The sequence below is a fragment of the Melospiza melodia genome, chromosome 3 (assembly GCF_035770615.1).
Source record: "Melospiza melodia melodia isolate bMelMel2 chromosome 3, bMelMel2.pri, whole genome shotgun sequence".
NCBI classification, from domain to species: Eukaryota; Metazoa; Chordata; class Aves; order Passeriformes; family Passerellidae; genus Melospiza; species Melospiza melodia.
The window spans coordinates 135,859,708-135,877,540 of NC_086196.1; the positions used below are offsets into that span (position 1 = coordinate 135,859,708).

General features: G+C 42.7%; 1 protein-coding gene across 1 annotated transcript in view; it reads right to left on the reverse strand.

The window, feature by feature from the left end:
- Positions 1–17,833, reverse strand: part of PKHD1 (PKHD1 ciliary IPT domain containing fibrocystin/polyductin) — a 238,734-nt gene that overhangs the window by 203,007 nt on the left and 17,894 nt on the right. The window contains exons 15-28 of the mRNA XM_063153146.1: positions 17,292–17,567; positions 16,746–16,832; positions 16,039–16,132; positions 15,049–15,191; positions 14,281–14,411; positions 13,314–13,498; positions 12,656–12,794; positions 10,424–10,578; positions 9,637–9,821; positions 8,569–8,691; positions 6,926–7,031; positions 5,781–6,059; positions 2,456–2,586; positions 1,807–1,942 (exon numbers count right to left, since the gene is read on the reverse strand). Coding sequence (XP_063009216.1) covers positions 1,807–1,942; positions 2,456–2,586; positions 5,781–6,059; positions 6,926–7,031; positions 8,569–8,691; positions 9,637–9,821; positions 10,424–10,578; positions 12,656–12,794; positions 13,314–13,498; positions 14,281–14,411; positions 15,049–15,191; positions 16,039–16,132; positions 16,746–16,832; positions 17,292–17,567 — 2,170 coding nt within the window. The remainder of the gene's footprint in view (positions 1–1,806; positions 1,943–2,455; positions 2,587–5,780; positions 6,060–6,925; positions 7,032–8,568; positions 8,692–9,636; positions 9,822–10,423; positions 10,579–12,655; positions 12,795–13,313; positions 13,499–14,280; positions 14,412–15,048; positions 15,192–16,038; positions 16,133–16,745; positions 16,833–17,291; positions 17,568–17,833) is intronic.

The following is a 17,833-nucleotide window of genomic DNA, read 5'->3' on the forward strand; positions in this document are numbered from 1 at the left end:
GGAAGGAACAGAAGAGCCTGTACAAAAGATTCTTTCAACTACTTGCTCCTCTAAGCAGGTCTTGGAACTGGTACTTTTCAATTCTGCATTCACAAAGACTCAAATAAAGTTTGAAAGCCTGAGAAGTTGAATATGTTAATAACATGAACTCTTTGGACTCTTGGTCAATTGTCAGCTTAATCCCAGATGCCTGGAAGGCATCAGTGTAATTTATTTATTCTTTTTATTATATAGAAGGAAAATTATATTAAAAGAGGAAGCCGTGGAGGTTCTGAATAGCAGATTGAACTCAGCCCCACCACAGCTCATGAGACACTGTAACATTAAGGAATTCTTTGCACCTGAGCTGCCCGCGGCTACAAAAACCTCCCCTTGGTGCTGTGGTATCTGAATAATATTCAGATGATAAAGGACGTTTTCTCTTATTTATGCATTCTGGAGTAATAGAAAATGACAAGGGCATTTGGGGAAAAATGAACAGAAATGCTGGGAGTGCACAAGGAATTTTGGCACTGGCAGTCACCTAACCCTGTATATCCCCAACAAGTCGAACTGAATTTGGGAGCTATGGGTAGCTTTAAGGTGTTCACTGGAGAGGTTGCAAAAATAGAGAAAAAAGTCAGATTATTATATTCTTGGATGAATAGGAATGAGATAGGTAAGAAAAAAGGAATATTTCCATCTTACTCCCATCTCCTTCCCCACTGTCTCAGGTACCAAATAACTGTTGTCAGTTTGCCATGCAGAAATGTGCTAAACTTTCCTAAAAGGCTTGTTTGTAAGTGGACATCATTCACTGTTTATGCTTTCTATCCCCTATACACACCCAAAATCCTGGGGGGAAAAATGAGGGAAATGTGAAAAAAAAAAAAAAAAAAAAAAACACAAACAAAAAAAACCAAACTCCAAATAGAAACTTTCAAAAGACAGGAAATGGCAAACACTCTATGAGATCTAATTAGGATTTTGTCCCCATGAATTCTGTGAGGTCTATGTTCATATTCTAAAGTAACACATCCCAAGGTCAAAAAGGAACAGTTTGGCTTGGAAATGGGAATTAAGATAAAGAAATGTTGCCTATTCCCTGCTTTCAATAACCCAAAATGCACATGATGCTCTTCATGGTCAACCCCTGGGGATCCTGGAGAAGGACATTATCCACAGTTCATTTCTCCTGTCATGGATGAATCTGTTACTAAGAAATACAGAATCATGGAATGCCCTGAGCTGGAAGGGGCCCACAAGGATCATCAAAGCTCAGCTCCCAGCCTGCAAAGGACAGTCCTGAGAATCCCACCCTGTACCTGAGAGACTTGTACAAACATTGTTTGAGCTCTGGCAGCCTTGGGGCTGTGACCATTCCCTGGGGAGCTTGTTTAGTGCCCAGCCACCGTCTGGGTGAAAAACCATTTCCTCATACCCAGCCTAAACCTTTCCTGACACAGCTTCATGCCATTCCATTGGTTCCCTTCACTGCATGAATGGATGGGATTGTTTCAGAGCAGAGTTAGAGAAACCTGACCCAAAAGCAGGACTACACTGAACCTGACATCCTATGGACATCATCCATACCATGGGGCAAGCAAGTCATTACCTCATGTATACTAGTGAAAAACCAATAAAAAACCAACCACAACTGACCAGGACTAGCAAGAAATACAGGAACTAAAATTTAAAAGAAAACAAACAAGATTAGTTCAAATTGTTGAATCAAACTGTACAGATTTATAAATTCCCTCTGCCCCACCACCATCAGCACTAACAACCCTTCTCCAGAAGATGCCCCACATACATCTGCATTTTCACCTGCTATGCCACTTCTGTTCCTGCTCAGGGATACAAGTGCAGGGTTTAAGGAAGGATCATACTGGAACAAGTTGGCTACTGTCGTTGACTTGTACCCAAAAATCAGTGTCACATGGACAGCAGCATCCTCTGCCCCCTAGGAAGAGAGAGAAAGAAAATGTCATAGATAAGAATGAACCAACTTTTTTTTTTAAAAAGTTATTTCCTATGTTTCTGATTCTCCCATATGTAAGTCAGGCACATGGCACTGATGAAACTTTCACATACACCAGATTCTGCTTAAATATTTACAGTTAAGTTGACTTTAAAGAGCATCTATGGAGATTTAGAAACCTTAAAACAATCCTAGACTGTGCAGATTTGGATTTGCTATATCCATACAAATACATTAAACTAGTAAATAAAATCCCAGACTAACCATGCAGTTTTTAATTTGCAATATTCTTATTAAATTGAGGAGCTTGCATTTTTCACTGGTTTTCATAAATCCCTTATTAATCTGCTTTTAACTAAGCTGTCTAATCTGTAGAGTCCACAGACAAGACTTGGCTGAGGGGTTACTCTTTGCCCTTTCCTAATGTAGCTCAGGCCAGGAAAACACAGAAAGTCACATTGGCCTCTGACTGTTCCCCAAAGTGTGGTTTCTTACCCGAGAAGGAACTTTACATTGAATTCTTGTTGAATTTCTGCCCTCCTCCAAAATTGGGCAAGGCTGGGATCCAAACAAAACAGCATTTACCCCTTCCAGATTGGTCCCCCTGAGAGTCACTCTGAGTCCTCCTAAAACAGACAATTATTCCATGATATTCAATACGTAGGATATTTTAATATACAAAGAATTCTTTGTTTTTAGATGACTACAAAAGTCTCTCAGCTGAGCTGATGATGATCTGTTCCACCTTGCTGTGCCTGGCTCCCTCTCTTGCACCAGAGATCCTTCTTGCCATACTTGAATTCTTTGAATTTGAATTATTTGAATTCTCCACAACACAGGATGACTGAGGTTTTTTTTTTTCTGGGTTTATTTTTTAATGACATACTTATTTAAACCAGCAAGCCCTGGCCTGTGATCTCCCCCTTAGCCAGATCCCCAGCCCAAGAACGAAATAAGGAAGGAAGGAAGAAGCACTAAGAATGGAAAATGAGCTTAACGCAGCAGGTGCTCTCGCAGTTCAAACAGCTGCCAAGCTCCCCGCTGTCAGAAAAGCCTGTAGCATGTGTCTAGGAAACTTGGGATAGAAAGGGGACTTGGCAGGGCTGGAGACTCGGATTTGTGAGGGGAGTCACGGAGGGATTCGTTCCGAGGAGCACCGAGCAAGCTCAGCTCTCCTCCGTGCCAGACCGAGCCGCTCCAATCCCAGGCGGGATCGCGCCCAACACAAGTCAGCCTTGTGCTTGATCTTCCTGCAGCATCCACTTCCAAAGAGCCAAGGCACCCTTTTGCTTTTCCAAGTGACTAGAGGGCTCAGGGATGTTTCAAAGAGAAGCAGGGAAGAGAACAGGAGTGGGCATTAATGGCAATTCTAAGCTGGAGTTTGTGCTTTGATGCGATTCAGAGAAACTTAAAAAAAAAAAAAAAAGGAAATGTTGCTTGAAACTTAGAGCTTTTTCTCAAGTTGTCAGCACTGCAGAGTTTTTAGGATTGTGGCTGAACAGACTGCTCAGACAGGCACTAATTAATGCAGCATTTATTTGTATTTATTAGCATGGCCATATCGTAAACCTACTGAGCTTTTATCCCTCTTTTCACATGTGATGTAAGCAATCCTCTACATTAAAGTAATTATATATTAATGACAAATTCCCTTGCACACTTTCCTGAAATTACCTATTCCTGCTAATTCTTTAAACCACCAGAGAATTATAGAAGTTTAGTCTTGATTTCCTGTGGCTGGCAGCAAATCCAGGCCAAGGAGAGCAATCAGATACATTAACAGCAAGCTCCTGCTATTCAGTGGAATGTGAGAGTATCTTTAGAAAGGCATTCCATGCTTCTGGAGTTAGGTCATGGGGATCTCCCAGCATGGCACCACTGAGACCAGGGATATTTTGACCAGAGGGAGCTGAAGCAGCAAAATACAAGGTGCTTCCCATCCTGTAATATTAAATTTGCAGAGTCAGAAAGAGCAAGAAGTGAAAACTGAAGCCACGTGCAAATGGAAGGGTTGTCAGATAAGGAGCTTCAGATTTAGAGTTCAGAATCCACCAGTGTTGTGTAAAGACTGATGCAGTTAAGGTTTGATATCTACATTATATCTATATGCAGTGAAATACTGCCTGCGTGCACTTTACAATGAGATTGAAGAGAGGTATTTGAAATGGGAGAAATTAAAAACACAGATGGAAGCTGTAATTCTTTCCAATTATAAGCATTCCAGGCACATGTAATGTAAGATAGCATTATTCTTGCTTTCTTTTTAATGAGTGACAGATCACTGTAATTGGGAGTGGATTTGCCAGAAAAGGAAAGGAGAAGCAAGGCTCAAGCACTTAAATTTGCCATTGCTGGGTTGTTTTTAAAGTTGTTCGGAGGTGTTTGGGTTTTCTATGAATTAAAAGTGATTCTTAGTGTGTCATGACCCTCTCAATAAGGAAAAAACCCGCAATAAAAGAGTTAGAGCAGCTTTCTTCCCATGCAACCAAAAAAAAAAAAACAACAAACCAAACAACCCAAAAAAATCAACAGCAGAAAAAATAATACAAACAACCCTCTCCTTCCCCCCCCCAAAAAAACAAACAAAAAAATCCTCAAATCAAAAGCACAGTAAAAGGTGGCCATAACTTCTAGTTCAGGAATTCTGTGTTATCCCAAGTCCATCCCATGCTTGTCCATGGATATTTTTACAGACCAGCATTCCTTTTGTCTGGCTGCTCCAATGTGGGCAGGCATGGCCCAGTCAGATCATGATTACTGAAAATAAGCCACGTGTCTGAGCTGCACTGAGGCCAGTGCTGCTCTCAGTGGTGATTGCCATCATGATCCCAAAAATAAAATGAGATTTACCCAGAAATGACTGGGTAACTTTACTGTCAGAGTAGACTTGGTTCATGGTGTTTCTGCTGCATTCCTTGCTGCTTGAAAACAAAGTATAATCTGAGACTGCCCAGGTGTATCAAGAGTGTTTGCCACATATCTCATTGGTTGAGGAGACTCTTTCCTCTCAAAAAAAAAATAAATTCCAGTTCTTCTCTTTGGGTATGGAATTTATCACTCTATTTCCTCTTCTATTTCAAGGAGAGGAGGTATAATGGGAAGGGAAGGAGATTCACTTTAGCTTTAGCTCCTCTTAAGTTTCTTAGCTTTGTGCCTAAGTACCTAAACCTTTGTCCCTAACTCACCTAAACACAGGTGAGTTTTCCATTTTATTCCTCAGAACATGAATTTGCCTCAATGGGGCTGGGATTAACCAGAGTTCAGCCATTCCAAGGTTATAGAATCAGAGGATAATTTAGTTTTAAAAAACACTTTAAAATCAATAAGTCCAGCCAGTAACCCAGCACTGCCAGGCCCACCAGTAACCCATGTCCCCAAGTGCCAGATCCACACATCTTCCAAATCCCTCTAGGGATGGTGACTCCACCAATGCCCTGGGCAACCTGTTCCAGGGGTTGGAAACCATTTCTGTGAAGACATTTTCCCTAATACCCACTTATTATTAGGCCAGATTAATTAAAATACTACATAGCTACATGTCAAATGGATATGGGAGGATGAGTGTGAAGCACTAATGATTTGCTGAAATGAATATATGTGCACTTGAAGATATAATTCCCAAACAAAACTACTCAGGAAACTGGTTACCTGCACAAAGAGAATCTGTCAGTCTTTAGGTAATTTTTTACTGTACTTTGGGGTACACACAGCCATAAAACTTCTTCATCAGGTGAAAATCTTGGCAGTGAAGGTAAAGAACCAAAAGATGCCGTGCCAAGGAAGAAGCAGGAAGCAGCTCCCTTGAGGGGTTCATACCTACCAATCTCTGAAGTTGAAGGAGGCTCAACAGCTCCCAGTGTTGGCTGCACTGTGAGGAAGATCCCTTGTCCTGTGGTGGCACCAAGAGCAAAGCCATGAGGTGCCACCAGCAGTGTCACAGGGTAGGTCCCGACCGGCAGCCTTGGCACCTTGCAAACCACGTGGGTTTGATTCAGAGATGAGATGTGGCAGCTCCTCCTGTCCACCTCCACCTGCAGGGCCAGCTGCTCCTCACCAAAACCAGCTGCCCTGAGAACCACTGTGGCCTGGGACCCCTCACCTGAAGGAATATAATCATCAAGGTGACTCATGAATTTTGGGCTACCAATGCCCAGAATTCAAATTCAAATTCAGCCAACAGTTAAAAGTTTCTAACAGCTTCAATGGGATATCCTAAAAGCTACACCATTGGTGGTATCTCACTGTTCCACATAACAGCAATTCATGCCCGTCCCTGTTCAGCTGTTATATTTTTCCTTAAATTTTTGTTAAAAATAACTTGAGCCAAGAGCTAGTTTTTGCTTGAGGCATCAAACCTGCCATTGTTTCTCTCCCCTTTATGCCTCTACCATAGAATCACAGAGTAGTTAAGGTTGGAAAAGACCTCTGAGATCACCTCTGTGTTTACCACGAAACCATGTTTCCAAATGCCACAACCACAAACCGTCTGAACCCTTCCAGGGATGGTGATTCCACCCCTGCCCTGAGCAGCTGTTCCAGAACCTGACAACCCATTCAATGAGGAAATTTTTCCTGAAAACTATCTAAACTTCTCCTGACGCACATTAAGGCCATTTCCTATCATCTTATTTCTTCATCCCTGGAAGAAGAGACCAAGCCCTACCTGGCTGCACCCTCTTATCAAGGAGTTGTGGAGAGTGAGAAGATCACCCTGAATTTCCTTTTTTCCAGACTGAGCCCCTCCAGACCTGTGCCCCAGACCCTTCCCAGCTCCAATGGCCTTCTCAGTTCAAACTAGTACACTCAGCATGTCTGGAACTGGAGCTGATCAGAAGTGACCCATAAAGTGCAGTTTCCGTAAAATCAAAAATTTACAAAAGGTTACAAGTGTACATGAAATCACCGGCACCTGGCAGATCTTTCACTGAATTTTGGCCACTGTGTTCAGGCACCAGGCCCCGTTACCTGATGAATATTCCACATCTCTGACTATGGGTGTCAATTCCTGGCTGAACTGGAAAGAACACGAGCCAGAACAGTTTGCAAGGACATCATTCACCATCATCACCACCTGCAGACAGAGCAGAGAGTTACCTTAAAGTTGGTAAGGGAACAGAGGTGTTTTCTAGAGCCACAACTGACTGATAGATGCTGGTAGCCACCCTGAGGTACCGAGAAAACTCAGTGCCAGAACAAGGTACAAACAGAGAGATCTTCAACCTGCTGCAGTCTCACTGCAAATTTAATTGCAAATTTAAATAGCAGATTGCTAGGGCTCATCCAGGGCACAGCTTTGGATGTTGCATCTCCAGCCTACCTCCCACCATCCTGGGACCCACACCTCCTCAAACTCCTGTTCTTCCAGTCACCCACTGAAGACTCTTCTTCCCCCAGTTCTTCTCACTTTGCCTTGGGAATAAATTTATTATGTCTAAAGCACCATGGAAGACTAATTAAAGTAAAACCTACAATGTGTCTTCTCAACATGCTGCCCTCTTTTTTTTTTTTTTGCCCCTTGTTGTTAAAGCTGAAGGAAAAATACTGTGCTGTGACCTTGACTATCTAAAAGAGATATCAAGAAATATCCCTCCTGAGATCTTGATATTTTTGAAGAGTCAACTGGCAAAGGATAGGGCATAAAAGAGCCCCTCTTTATCCTTCTCCAGGTGTTAAGGGTGTGCCTGCAAAAAGCAAAGCATCTGTCCCAAAGAAATGCAAGGAGCACAGATTTGCAAAGTAGTCTGCCTAGACAGAGAGATGATAATTAGAGGGACATTTTTACACTGCCAGGATAAAGCTTCAAAAATATCAGAAAATCTGTTTGCTGCTGCTGGTGTTGTTTCACTTGGGCTGTTTGAGGGTTTGTGCAGCACAGAAGGAAAAGATGCCATAGGTGGCTGAGTCACTGGAAGAAGAGCAATTCTCATGGCTAGGAACCAGGCTCATGAAAAAGGCAGGATGACTTGGCCCCAGATGTTGCACAGCTGGGCTTGGAGCACATCCAGCATCACCCTGTTATGGCCACAGTGCCTGTGAGTCTGCTGGAAACAAAGGCAGCCACAGCCACTGTTCTGCAACATCTGAGAGCAGACTTGGGAACACATTTGTCCATCCAGCAGACTGGAATGATTCCTCATTCTGCCTGAAGATCTCCTGTTTCTCTCTTCCCTCCTAGGGAATTGAGATCCAGAGAGGTTCAGGACTTGCCAAACTCACAGATGAGTATCCCAGCCACCAACTCATTTACTTTGCCCATCAGTGTCACAGAGTGTTGCAGGTCAATTTTGTGATTCCCAATTTGGTATCCAGCACCACAGGACCCACCAAGGGTGGGAGTTCAGAGATTTTCATTCTTTGGTCACTGCTTCCAAACAAAAAAAGATAGTGTCTTCCATGACCCATAATCTCCATTCTACCTACCTGCAACAGCTCTTGGAGGAAAGTCCTGCTCCACACACCAGGCAGCAGAGTATGAGAAATTTGTGGCAAAGAACATCAAATTCCTGAAAGGATTTATTGGCAGAACAAGGTACCCAAATACCTGTGAGACTCCTGGAGCTACACAACCCTGCTGAATCAGTGACAAGTGAGAGAGCACACCAACTCACCTGTGTTTGGTTATGGGGGGTGGCAAGCATGTCCCCAAATATTGGTCCAATAAACACACCCCCATCATAAACCACACGAGTAGAAACGGTTGGCTTCAGGCCAGTGAGGTTTTCAGCAGAGACCTGGAAAAGATCAAGGAATTTTAGTTTCTCATCCTTTTCTGTCCTGTGATTTTAAATTAAAACAGAATCCTTACAAGCAATAACTCCTGGAAACTTCTCACCCTTCTTCCATTAATCATATCTGTACCTCTAAATGTTCATTACTCAAGGTTTCACAACACCTCCCTGTTCCCACCTTCACCTTGCAGTCAAAGAGAAGGCAAAGGAGTGCAAGAATCGGGGCGGTAAATAAACTTCTAATTCCCACTCATATAATTTGGATTTAGGCATGGAAAGATCTTCTCAAAGACATGACTTTAGATGAAACAAGGGCCTGTGCAAGAGCTGAAGATGCAGCTCAAACTTTTTTCACTCTCCAGGCCAACATCTTGGGCTCTAGAATTTGTTGAAAATGACATCACACTTTTAGGAGCTGAATATCCAAGAAATAGTTTCCTTTTGAGGCAGGAAGCATCTCAGTCGGAGTCCCTACTCAAAAAGACCCTTCTGCTTGAAGCAAAACTAACATGACAAATCTTGGGATGGGAGAGTGTAAAGTGAACTTCCAACCTGAGACCTATGAGAACCAGATACAAAACCAGACAAAACAGTTTTCAGAAAAATACCTTTTTGGCAAATAAATGATGCCACAAATCTGTGATGACCTCCAGTTACTGTACTGAAACATTAATATAGATATAATTAGGAAAGATTTCATTTCAATATACCAGCCCCTTTGCTGTGCAAAAATTACACTCAGATCTCCTGGTTTTAAATCACAGAGTCCATATAATATCTTCTCCTAAAACTGGGGGGGTTTAATCATTTAATTTGCTTAAGGTTCTGCTCCAAATAAGAAGATTGCCTAAATTTCCATGGTGTCTTCATAAAGACAACCCCTGTAAGAGAGAATCAGCCAAGACCAAAGACATCAAATGGGGAGATTAGTAAAAGAAATTACTGTACACTGATAACATTGGGCAAGTCCCCAGCTGTTTTTTCCCAAGTCAGTGTCCAGACACTTTCATAGCACGAGCTGGAGTCTCTGGTCACGGTGAAGTCACTGGTGTTGAAGAAAGGAGCTGTAAAATTGTCCACATTGTCCTGCAAAAGCCTGTGGAGCTGGTGGGCAGAGATGTGCACTGAAACACCTGCAAAAGATGTAAGGGAGCAGTGGATATCTCCATTTCCAGGAGAGCAGATCTGCCTGCTTCTAGGAAAGGAAGGGGTTTCATTATGAGTGTGAGGCTGTCATGGTTCAAACCTCTGCTGCCAAAAGAGTGACATTTATTGGACCCTAAACACAAAAAAATCATAGAATTATAAATAGAATCATAGAAGGATTTGGGCTGGAAAGGACTTTAAAGGTCATCTAATCCCAGCAATGAACCCTAGACCAGGTTGCTCAAAGCCCCATCCAACCTGACTTCAAATGTTTCCAGGGATGGGGCATCCACCACCTCTCTGGGAACCCCTGCCACTGTTTCCCCAACATAAAATATTTCTTCCTTATGTCCAATCTAAAGATCATCCACACTATTTAATAACACTCAGTGCCATGGTTTAGTTGAGGTGTCAGGGAACGGGTTGGACTCGATCTTGAAGGTCTCTTCCAACCTTTTGTGATTCTGTGAACAACCAACCTGGCCTTGAGCATACCCAGGTATGGGGCAGCCAAAACTTCTCTGGCAATTAATTCTTCCCTTGGCTTCCTGCTCAGGAAATCCAGGCCCTGACCTGCATCTTTCCTTACCTGGTATCACGGTGTTGGCCAAGTGGATGTGGAAGGTTCCTCCAAGAGGTGGGGATGACTTCTGCAGCCTCTGGATGGTGAGGCTGACTCTCACGTCCTCCGTGGACACGTTCAGGTGTCCATATTCCTTAGAGCCCTCCCCAAGCACTGCACCTCTGTGGGACAGAGAGGGGGTCACAGGAAGGCATCAGCAGTGGAGACCCTCACTGATGACACCCCCAAGTCAACCAACAGCTCAGGGACACCTATGGGAACAACACTCCTGAAGGATTGAAGGGGAAGATGCCCAGACCTCAAAAAAACCCTGGATATTCCCAACTTCTTATCACTCTCTACAACTTCCTCAAAAGTGGCTGTAGTCAGGTGGGGTTGATCACTTTCTCCGGGTCGCAGCTGACAGAACTAGAGGACAGAGCCTTCAGCTGTGCCAAGGGAAATATAGGTTGGATATTAGGAAAAAGATTTTAAGGAAAGGGTGATAAAGTACTGTAATGGCCTGCCCAGGGAGGTGGGGGAGTCCCCATCCCTGGATGCGTTTAAGAAAAGACTGGATATAGCACTCAGTGCCATGGTTTAGTTGAGGTGTTGGGGCTGGGTTGAATATGATGATCCTGAAGGTCTCCTCCAACCCAGTGATTTTGTGAATTATGCAGGCAATGCACACAGCAAAAAAATATGGAAAATAACCTTTTTAAATTTATGATAGAAGAAATAATTTATACACCATCAAGCACCAGGTGCATACCAGTGGTGTTTAGAAACACCACTACTGGTATTTCTAAAGGACCAGCTCAGTGCAGCCTGGACAGCACCTGCCACAGCAAAGCAAAAAATATTTCCTGCTTCACACTGTGATCTCCTCAAGTCCATGAAAATCTCAAGTCCCCTGAATTATAGTGAGGTTTCATATTGTACAGTCATTTAGGTTGGAAAAGACCCCTAAGATTGAGCCTAATCCTTAACCCAGCATTACCAGGTCCCTCATTAAACCATGCCCCCAGACACACATCTGTATTGGAGTCATTCAAGTTCACAAAAGTCCATTTCTAAAAGTTAAAATGCTGTTCTCCTTTGCCACTAGAATTCTCCTGTTTCAAAGGAAAAGGAGCCTCTCTGTGGTACAACAATGCCACCGTGTGTTAAATGTCTGGATAACAAGTGGCTTCTGCAGAGAAAATTTCCACAAAACAAAACCAATAGGATCGCCGAGCCCTTTGTACAGCTGGTATAAGATTTTAGCCAATATTTCTGCTCTGACAGGAGTAGGAATTGTATTGGATTAAATCACAGCCCGTGTTCAGCGAAGAGAAAGAGCCAGGTTTATTTTGAAAATGTCCAAGGACAATGCTCAGCTCACCCATTTTTAAAGCTTGTGCTGATTCCTGCTTTTCTCTGATACTTCCTCAGTGGGATGGAAAAGTCCACCTGTGCCTAACACCTTTTGTATCCTGGTGAGAGGTATTGTGATTAAACTGCCTCTTAATCCTTTTTGGTTTTTTAGCTAAACAGGCAGAGCTTCTTAAATCCTCCTCTTCTAGGTATTTTCCTCAACTCTATAGTGATGTTTATGGCTTTTTCCCCATTTTTTTCTAAATTTATTTAAAAAATACAGCCATCAGTGTTATTTGCAGCATTCCAGTGTCAGTCTTCAGGCTCCACACAGGAGTAAAATTTTCCCCCTTCCTATAAGTTACACCTCTTGTTATTCATCTCAACCACCACAAACATCCCCCTGTAGTCTCATTCCTGCCCTTACCCTTGGTGGTTTATGTTAAGATACTAGATTTGACTCAGCTGGATACAATCCAACTTTTACAGGACTTATTTTCTGCCAGTACAAACCTTTAATGTTACAGTCTGTGATCTGGTTATAGCCCATGGCTCCAATTCCTGTCATTGCTGGGAGAAACAGAAACCTCATCTCAGCAAACAAGGACACCCAAAGTGGACTTCCAGTGCCTAATGTGGTGTCATTAACAGTGATGTTGCACCTAACTGGTGTCATTAACAGTGTTTTGGAGACACCTCTGGATGATCTTCATCCACTGTTCCAGAAGGGCTTCCTTCCAATCCCACACCACACTTTGGTGACCCACAGATATCTGACACCCCAAGTTATCTCAAATTTCTTCAGCCCCTCTTGTTTCCAGCAGCTGAACCCAGCTCCAGGTACATTGGGGGAACTGTAAGAGGAGCTACATGGTATTGAGATGAGCTGCTCACTGTCCCTACCTTGGAGAGAGAAGGGGCAGACTGGAACCACAGCCAGACACCTCCCAGGACACGTTGTAGGAAGGAGGAGACCCCACCACAGATACTGCTTCAATGATCCTCCCCTCTGGCCACTGGGGTTTGGGGTCTCTCTGGGAAACTGAAAGAAAAAACATAAACATCTATTAGAGCAAGGAGAGCAGAGGGGGCTGTGCCCAGGGTATTGTCATTTCATAGCTGGACACACCTGCTTGGGTTTGTTTTGTGGTTTTTCTTGTTTTAATTTATATTTCATAGAATCATTAAGGTTGGAAAAGGCCTCTAAGTTCACAGAGTTTAAGTATTGTGCAGCACTGCCCAGTCCACCACTAACCCATGTCTCCAAGTGCCACATCTACACATTTTTGAACCTTTCCAGGGATGGTGATTTCACCACAGCCTGTTCCATTTGTAGAACCACATTTTCAAATAAACCAAGAATATCGATATTTTAGCAATTCCTTCTCAAAAAAAAATATGCATACATACATATATATATATATAAAAGTTTAAAAATTTTTTTTGTTCCTGTTATGTAATTTCCCATTGAAAAAGCTTCATCCATCTTTATTACTATAGATTTAACAGAATATCCAGGGGGGAAAAAAAACAAAAACAAAAACAAAAGAGATGCCTTTACCAATCACAGCTCTGTCAGCAACGATGAGCTCATCAAGATAAAATGATCCAGGTGTTTCTTTTTGCAGCACGGGGCTCTGCAAGTCTATCTGATGCACAAATACTGGGGAATTGACTGGGAGGTCCTGGAGAAGCACAGAGAGATTCCCACAGCTTTTCCAGAGGTTGGTGCAGATAAATGTCCAGCTGGAAGACAACAAGGTTGGGACAATAAACAAATTTGAGGTGCTTGTGAAGATTCTAGGTAATATCAGGCTCTGGTTTTGTTACTACTGATATTTAGCACAAGCCACATCCTCAGTGGTTTGTGATTACTCACCATGTCCTTGTTGAGTTTCCCAGAGTGAGAAATGAGGATTTAGATCTCTGCTTATGTTTTCCCCTCTGAATCACTAGAGTGGGGTATGGGAATGACTACATTTGCTTTATTTTTGGCAAAATACCACAACAGCATCAGTGACCTCAATGGAGGTCAATCCAAAATTCAAACCCTCAGCTCTCTTCATGTTTTTACACTCCTGATCTTTTTAAGTCTGCCTGCCTTAAGCTTTATGTCTGCTACCAAATGTTTTCTACTCATGGAATTTTAAGTGACTAAAGAAAAGCAAAGTCTACACCAATTTTCAAAGATTTCAAAGGGTGGAGTAAATAAACAAGCAATTCTCTCTCTTACTGCAGGAAATCGACCAGGAAAGAAACTGGGGAATTTATGTTCTCAATAATCTTCAAGTACAGCTATGTGTCACTGAGGTGAGATAGTGCATGTAGCAAGAAACATGGAAATTTACTCATTAAATCCTCCAAAAACAGATGGAAACACATTCCAGCAATGCCTCTGTAGGAGCAGAGCTTTTGTCAGAATACTCCAAGTGACAAATTGTTCTATATAAATAAGAGCTTCCCTCATTTTTCCCACTGCACCTTCTTATGAAAAATGAAATCTCTGATAACTGTAATTGTCTGGATACCTTTTAGAGTCAGTTTCATTGAAGTCCCACTGGCAGGTGAGGTTTCTCCTCACTGGGCATGAAGAGACATTGGTGTAGGACACTGAGAGGTGGAGGATGTTGCTCATATGTCCTTTATGTGCAAAACACACCTGCAAAGATGGGGGAAGGATTTTCACAAATCAAAACACAGGTAATTTATATATAATGTACATGGAAGATAAAGGAAGATATTCTATTTCGATTCTGGTTTAACACTGGGTTGTTTGGCCTCGAGAGGAAAAGATTCTGGGGAGACCTTAAAGCCTCTCCCAGTGCCTAAAGGGGCTCCAAGAGAGCTGGAGAGGGAATAAAAGGTGTAGAAGACAATTTTGGCACCCAGGTGTGCCACAACATGGCATCAAACTGACCCCTGGGGCTTCCCTGAAGTTTTGGGTTTATTTCATTTCAAAAGTAGGAGAAGATGAGCAGAAAAGTGAGCAATGGATCACCAAACAATAAAGGATTTTTTCATTTTGTCAGGAAAGGGTTGTCCTTGTCCCTTCCACCTTTCTCCAACACCATCCCACTTCTTCCTTTCCCACAGCAGGCAGCTGTGTTAAACAATATTTACATCTCAGAGATCCAAAACCACTCTCAAACCAAATAAAAGGTGCTCTGCTCTGTGCCAAGACATGATGCTTGATATATTTGGGGGAGTTGTAAGCTGACCAGAAGACTTTATCTTGTTTATTAGGCTCTGAACATTCAGTGTCCAGTGCAAGCTGCTCATGAAGAGCAGCCACTCACATGTGGGTATTTAGTAAGGTCATATCTTGGCAGTGTTGATGGGGAAGTTTTCAGCAGCTGGCTTGGTCTGTGGATGCTGAACCTCCCACAGAAAGGCTCTGTCCCACTGACAATGTGTCCTGTGGTGATGATGTTCTTCATATCTGACAAATAAAAAAGAAAAGAAAATGAGACGTTTCAAAGTGATTCACAAGGCACCAGTGCAGTCAGGATTCATGAAAATGCAACTGGGTATCCAGAAATTGTCAAACAGTCCTATTTTGATAATTCTCCTGCCAGAGTTCAAGTGTCTGTACAACATTCTAAGGCACAGATTCCTGGGGCTGTCCTGTACAGGCCCAGGAGTTGGATTTGAGGATTCTTGTGGGTCCCTTCCAACACTGATATCCTATGATTATTATATTGATGACAATGATTATTATACTGATCATATTGTTTTTAATGCATACACACAACGAATAGATGATAAACATGAATATGTACTTATACCCATTAAAAGTGTAAATTTCCTACCAGTAAAAGTTTAAAGCACACTTATGTCACAGACATCTTTTGTGACAAATCCTTTCTTTAGGATTTTTCCCCTTTCTGAGAAGCTGTGGCCTCAGCAACAAAATGTAAACAATGGTTATCTGCTGCTGTGGAATGTAACAGGTGGATCCGTGATTGGTCTTGGGTAGATGTTTAGATTTACTGACCACTCACGGCAGAGCTGGGTCTCACTCTCTGTTGAGACACAGCCCTTTGTTATTCATTCTTTTCTATTCTTAGCTTAGGTAGCCTTCTGAGAACTTTCTCTCTATTCTTTTAGCATAGTCATAATGTAACATATATCATAAAATAATAAATCAAGCCTTCTGAACATGAAGTCAACATTCTCGTCTCTCTCTTCACCCTGAAAACCCTTGTGACCACTGTGACACACTTATGTCATAAAAGCAGATCCATCCTCACAATAAATACTGCTTATTTACCACAGAAGTTCTCTACCTTCTTTCTCAAAGCCACAGTGAAAGAGGATTTTAGCAGAAGTTGGCTCAGTTTCACATCCTACTGAAAGGAGTTCTTCTATTGCTGCTTGCACCTTTAGAATAAATTAAGAAAGTGGGAAGCAGTCAGTTACAATCATTTCAGCAGAGACTTCAACACACACATCATTTTGCATCAGCCAGGGATCAGTGGCACAGCAGCACTGACTAAGCAGGTAGCCAAATATTAAAATAATAAAAACTTTAAATAATAATATAACAAAATTCATCTCAACAGAATGTAAACTTTTATGTTTACATAAAAGTTTTCAGGGGTGTGAGACATCCTCAGTCAAATGAGTGTCATGGAGACATCACTCAGGGTCACTTTAATGTTGACAAATTCCCAATCAAGACATCAGGAGCCTCAGGGCTGCTGAAGAAGCCAGAGCCATACAACACCCATCTGGCCTTAGAGAAGAAGTCCAAGGATCTGGATCAATGAAAGTCCAAGATATCTGGATGTTGTGATAAGCTTAGAATACATCTGGGAGTCAACGCTCAAGAAAAAAAAATCTCACTGTCAGATATTCTCCGTTTTAAAAAAAAATCATCTCTATATCACATTAACTTTATCTCAGCTTCTAGGCCAAATCTTAACTTCTATCAAGCACCAGAGCTCCACCAAGTCCCAGCAGAGGACCCTTGTCTGTGTTTAATGTTACCTACCTGTTGAGCTGTAGCATTTGTGGGGATCATTTTCAGTGTGTTGTTCCAGGAGATACTGAAATAACCTGTACCAGACACAGTCAACATCTGGGAGAAAAAGAGAAGCAAATCAAGAAATGAAAACAGATGCAAACTGCATGAGACACACACACTTCAAACCTGGCATCTTCTACTGAGGAGGATTTTACAGCCAGCACTTTGCCTTTTATAGTCTCTGTGAACCAGGGATCCCTTCCAAGAGTCAGGGATCCCTGCCCTTGTCCTACAAGGGACAGGGTTCTTACACTAACAGGAGAACAAGAGATACATGACCTGTGCAGCTGCAAATGGTCCTTAAAGCTCCTGTCCTTCAGAAGTTTAACCTTTAGGGAAAAATTCCCTCATTCCTAAGTGCTTACACACACCCACTCATGTATGTAAAAACCACAGACAACTTCAGCTCACGATGTTCTTCTCATCAGCTGTCTCAGGAGGTTGTAAACAAGAAGGAAACCCACATTTTTTTTCACATCTGGCACCACCAAGGCAGCTGCAGGCAGCACTGACCTGCAGTTCTGGGAGGTGCAAGGCTCGAGCCCGAATTTCGTGCCGCTCGGTGTAGTAGCTGTTCACCACATGGGGGTCCAGCCACGTGTTGTGAATCTGGACTCCAACTCTCATCCCCTTGCTGGGTGTCTTGGCATGATGCAGTGCTTCCAGGTAGTACCTTGAGCCAGCAGTTAGCTCAAATTTCTGGGATTTTGGCTGCCAAAGTTCACTCCAGTTCTTCGCCCAGTTCTCAGACCACTCTGAATTGCCAGCAGGGAGAGAGGCAATTCTCACCTGTGTGCAGAACAACCAAATCACTCAATCACAGAATGGTTTGGGATGGAAGGAACATCAAAAACAATCTCATTCCACCCCCTGCTATGGGCAGAGACACCTTTCACCATCCCAGGTTGCTCCAAGCCCTGTCCAGCCTGGCCTTGGACAATTCCAGGAATCCAGGGGCAGCCACAGCTTCTCTGGGCACCCTGTGCCAGGGCCTCCTCACACTCACAGGGAAGAATTTCTTCCTCATATCCAATATAAACCAAATCTCTTTCAGT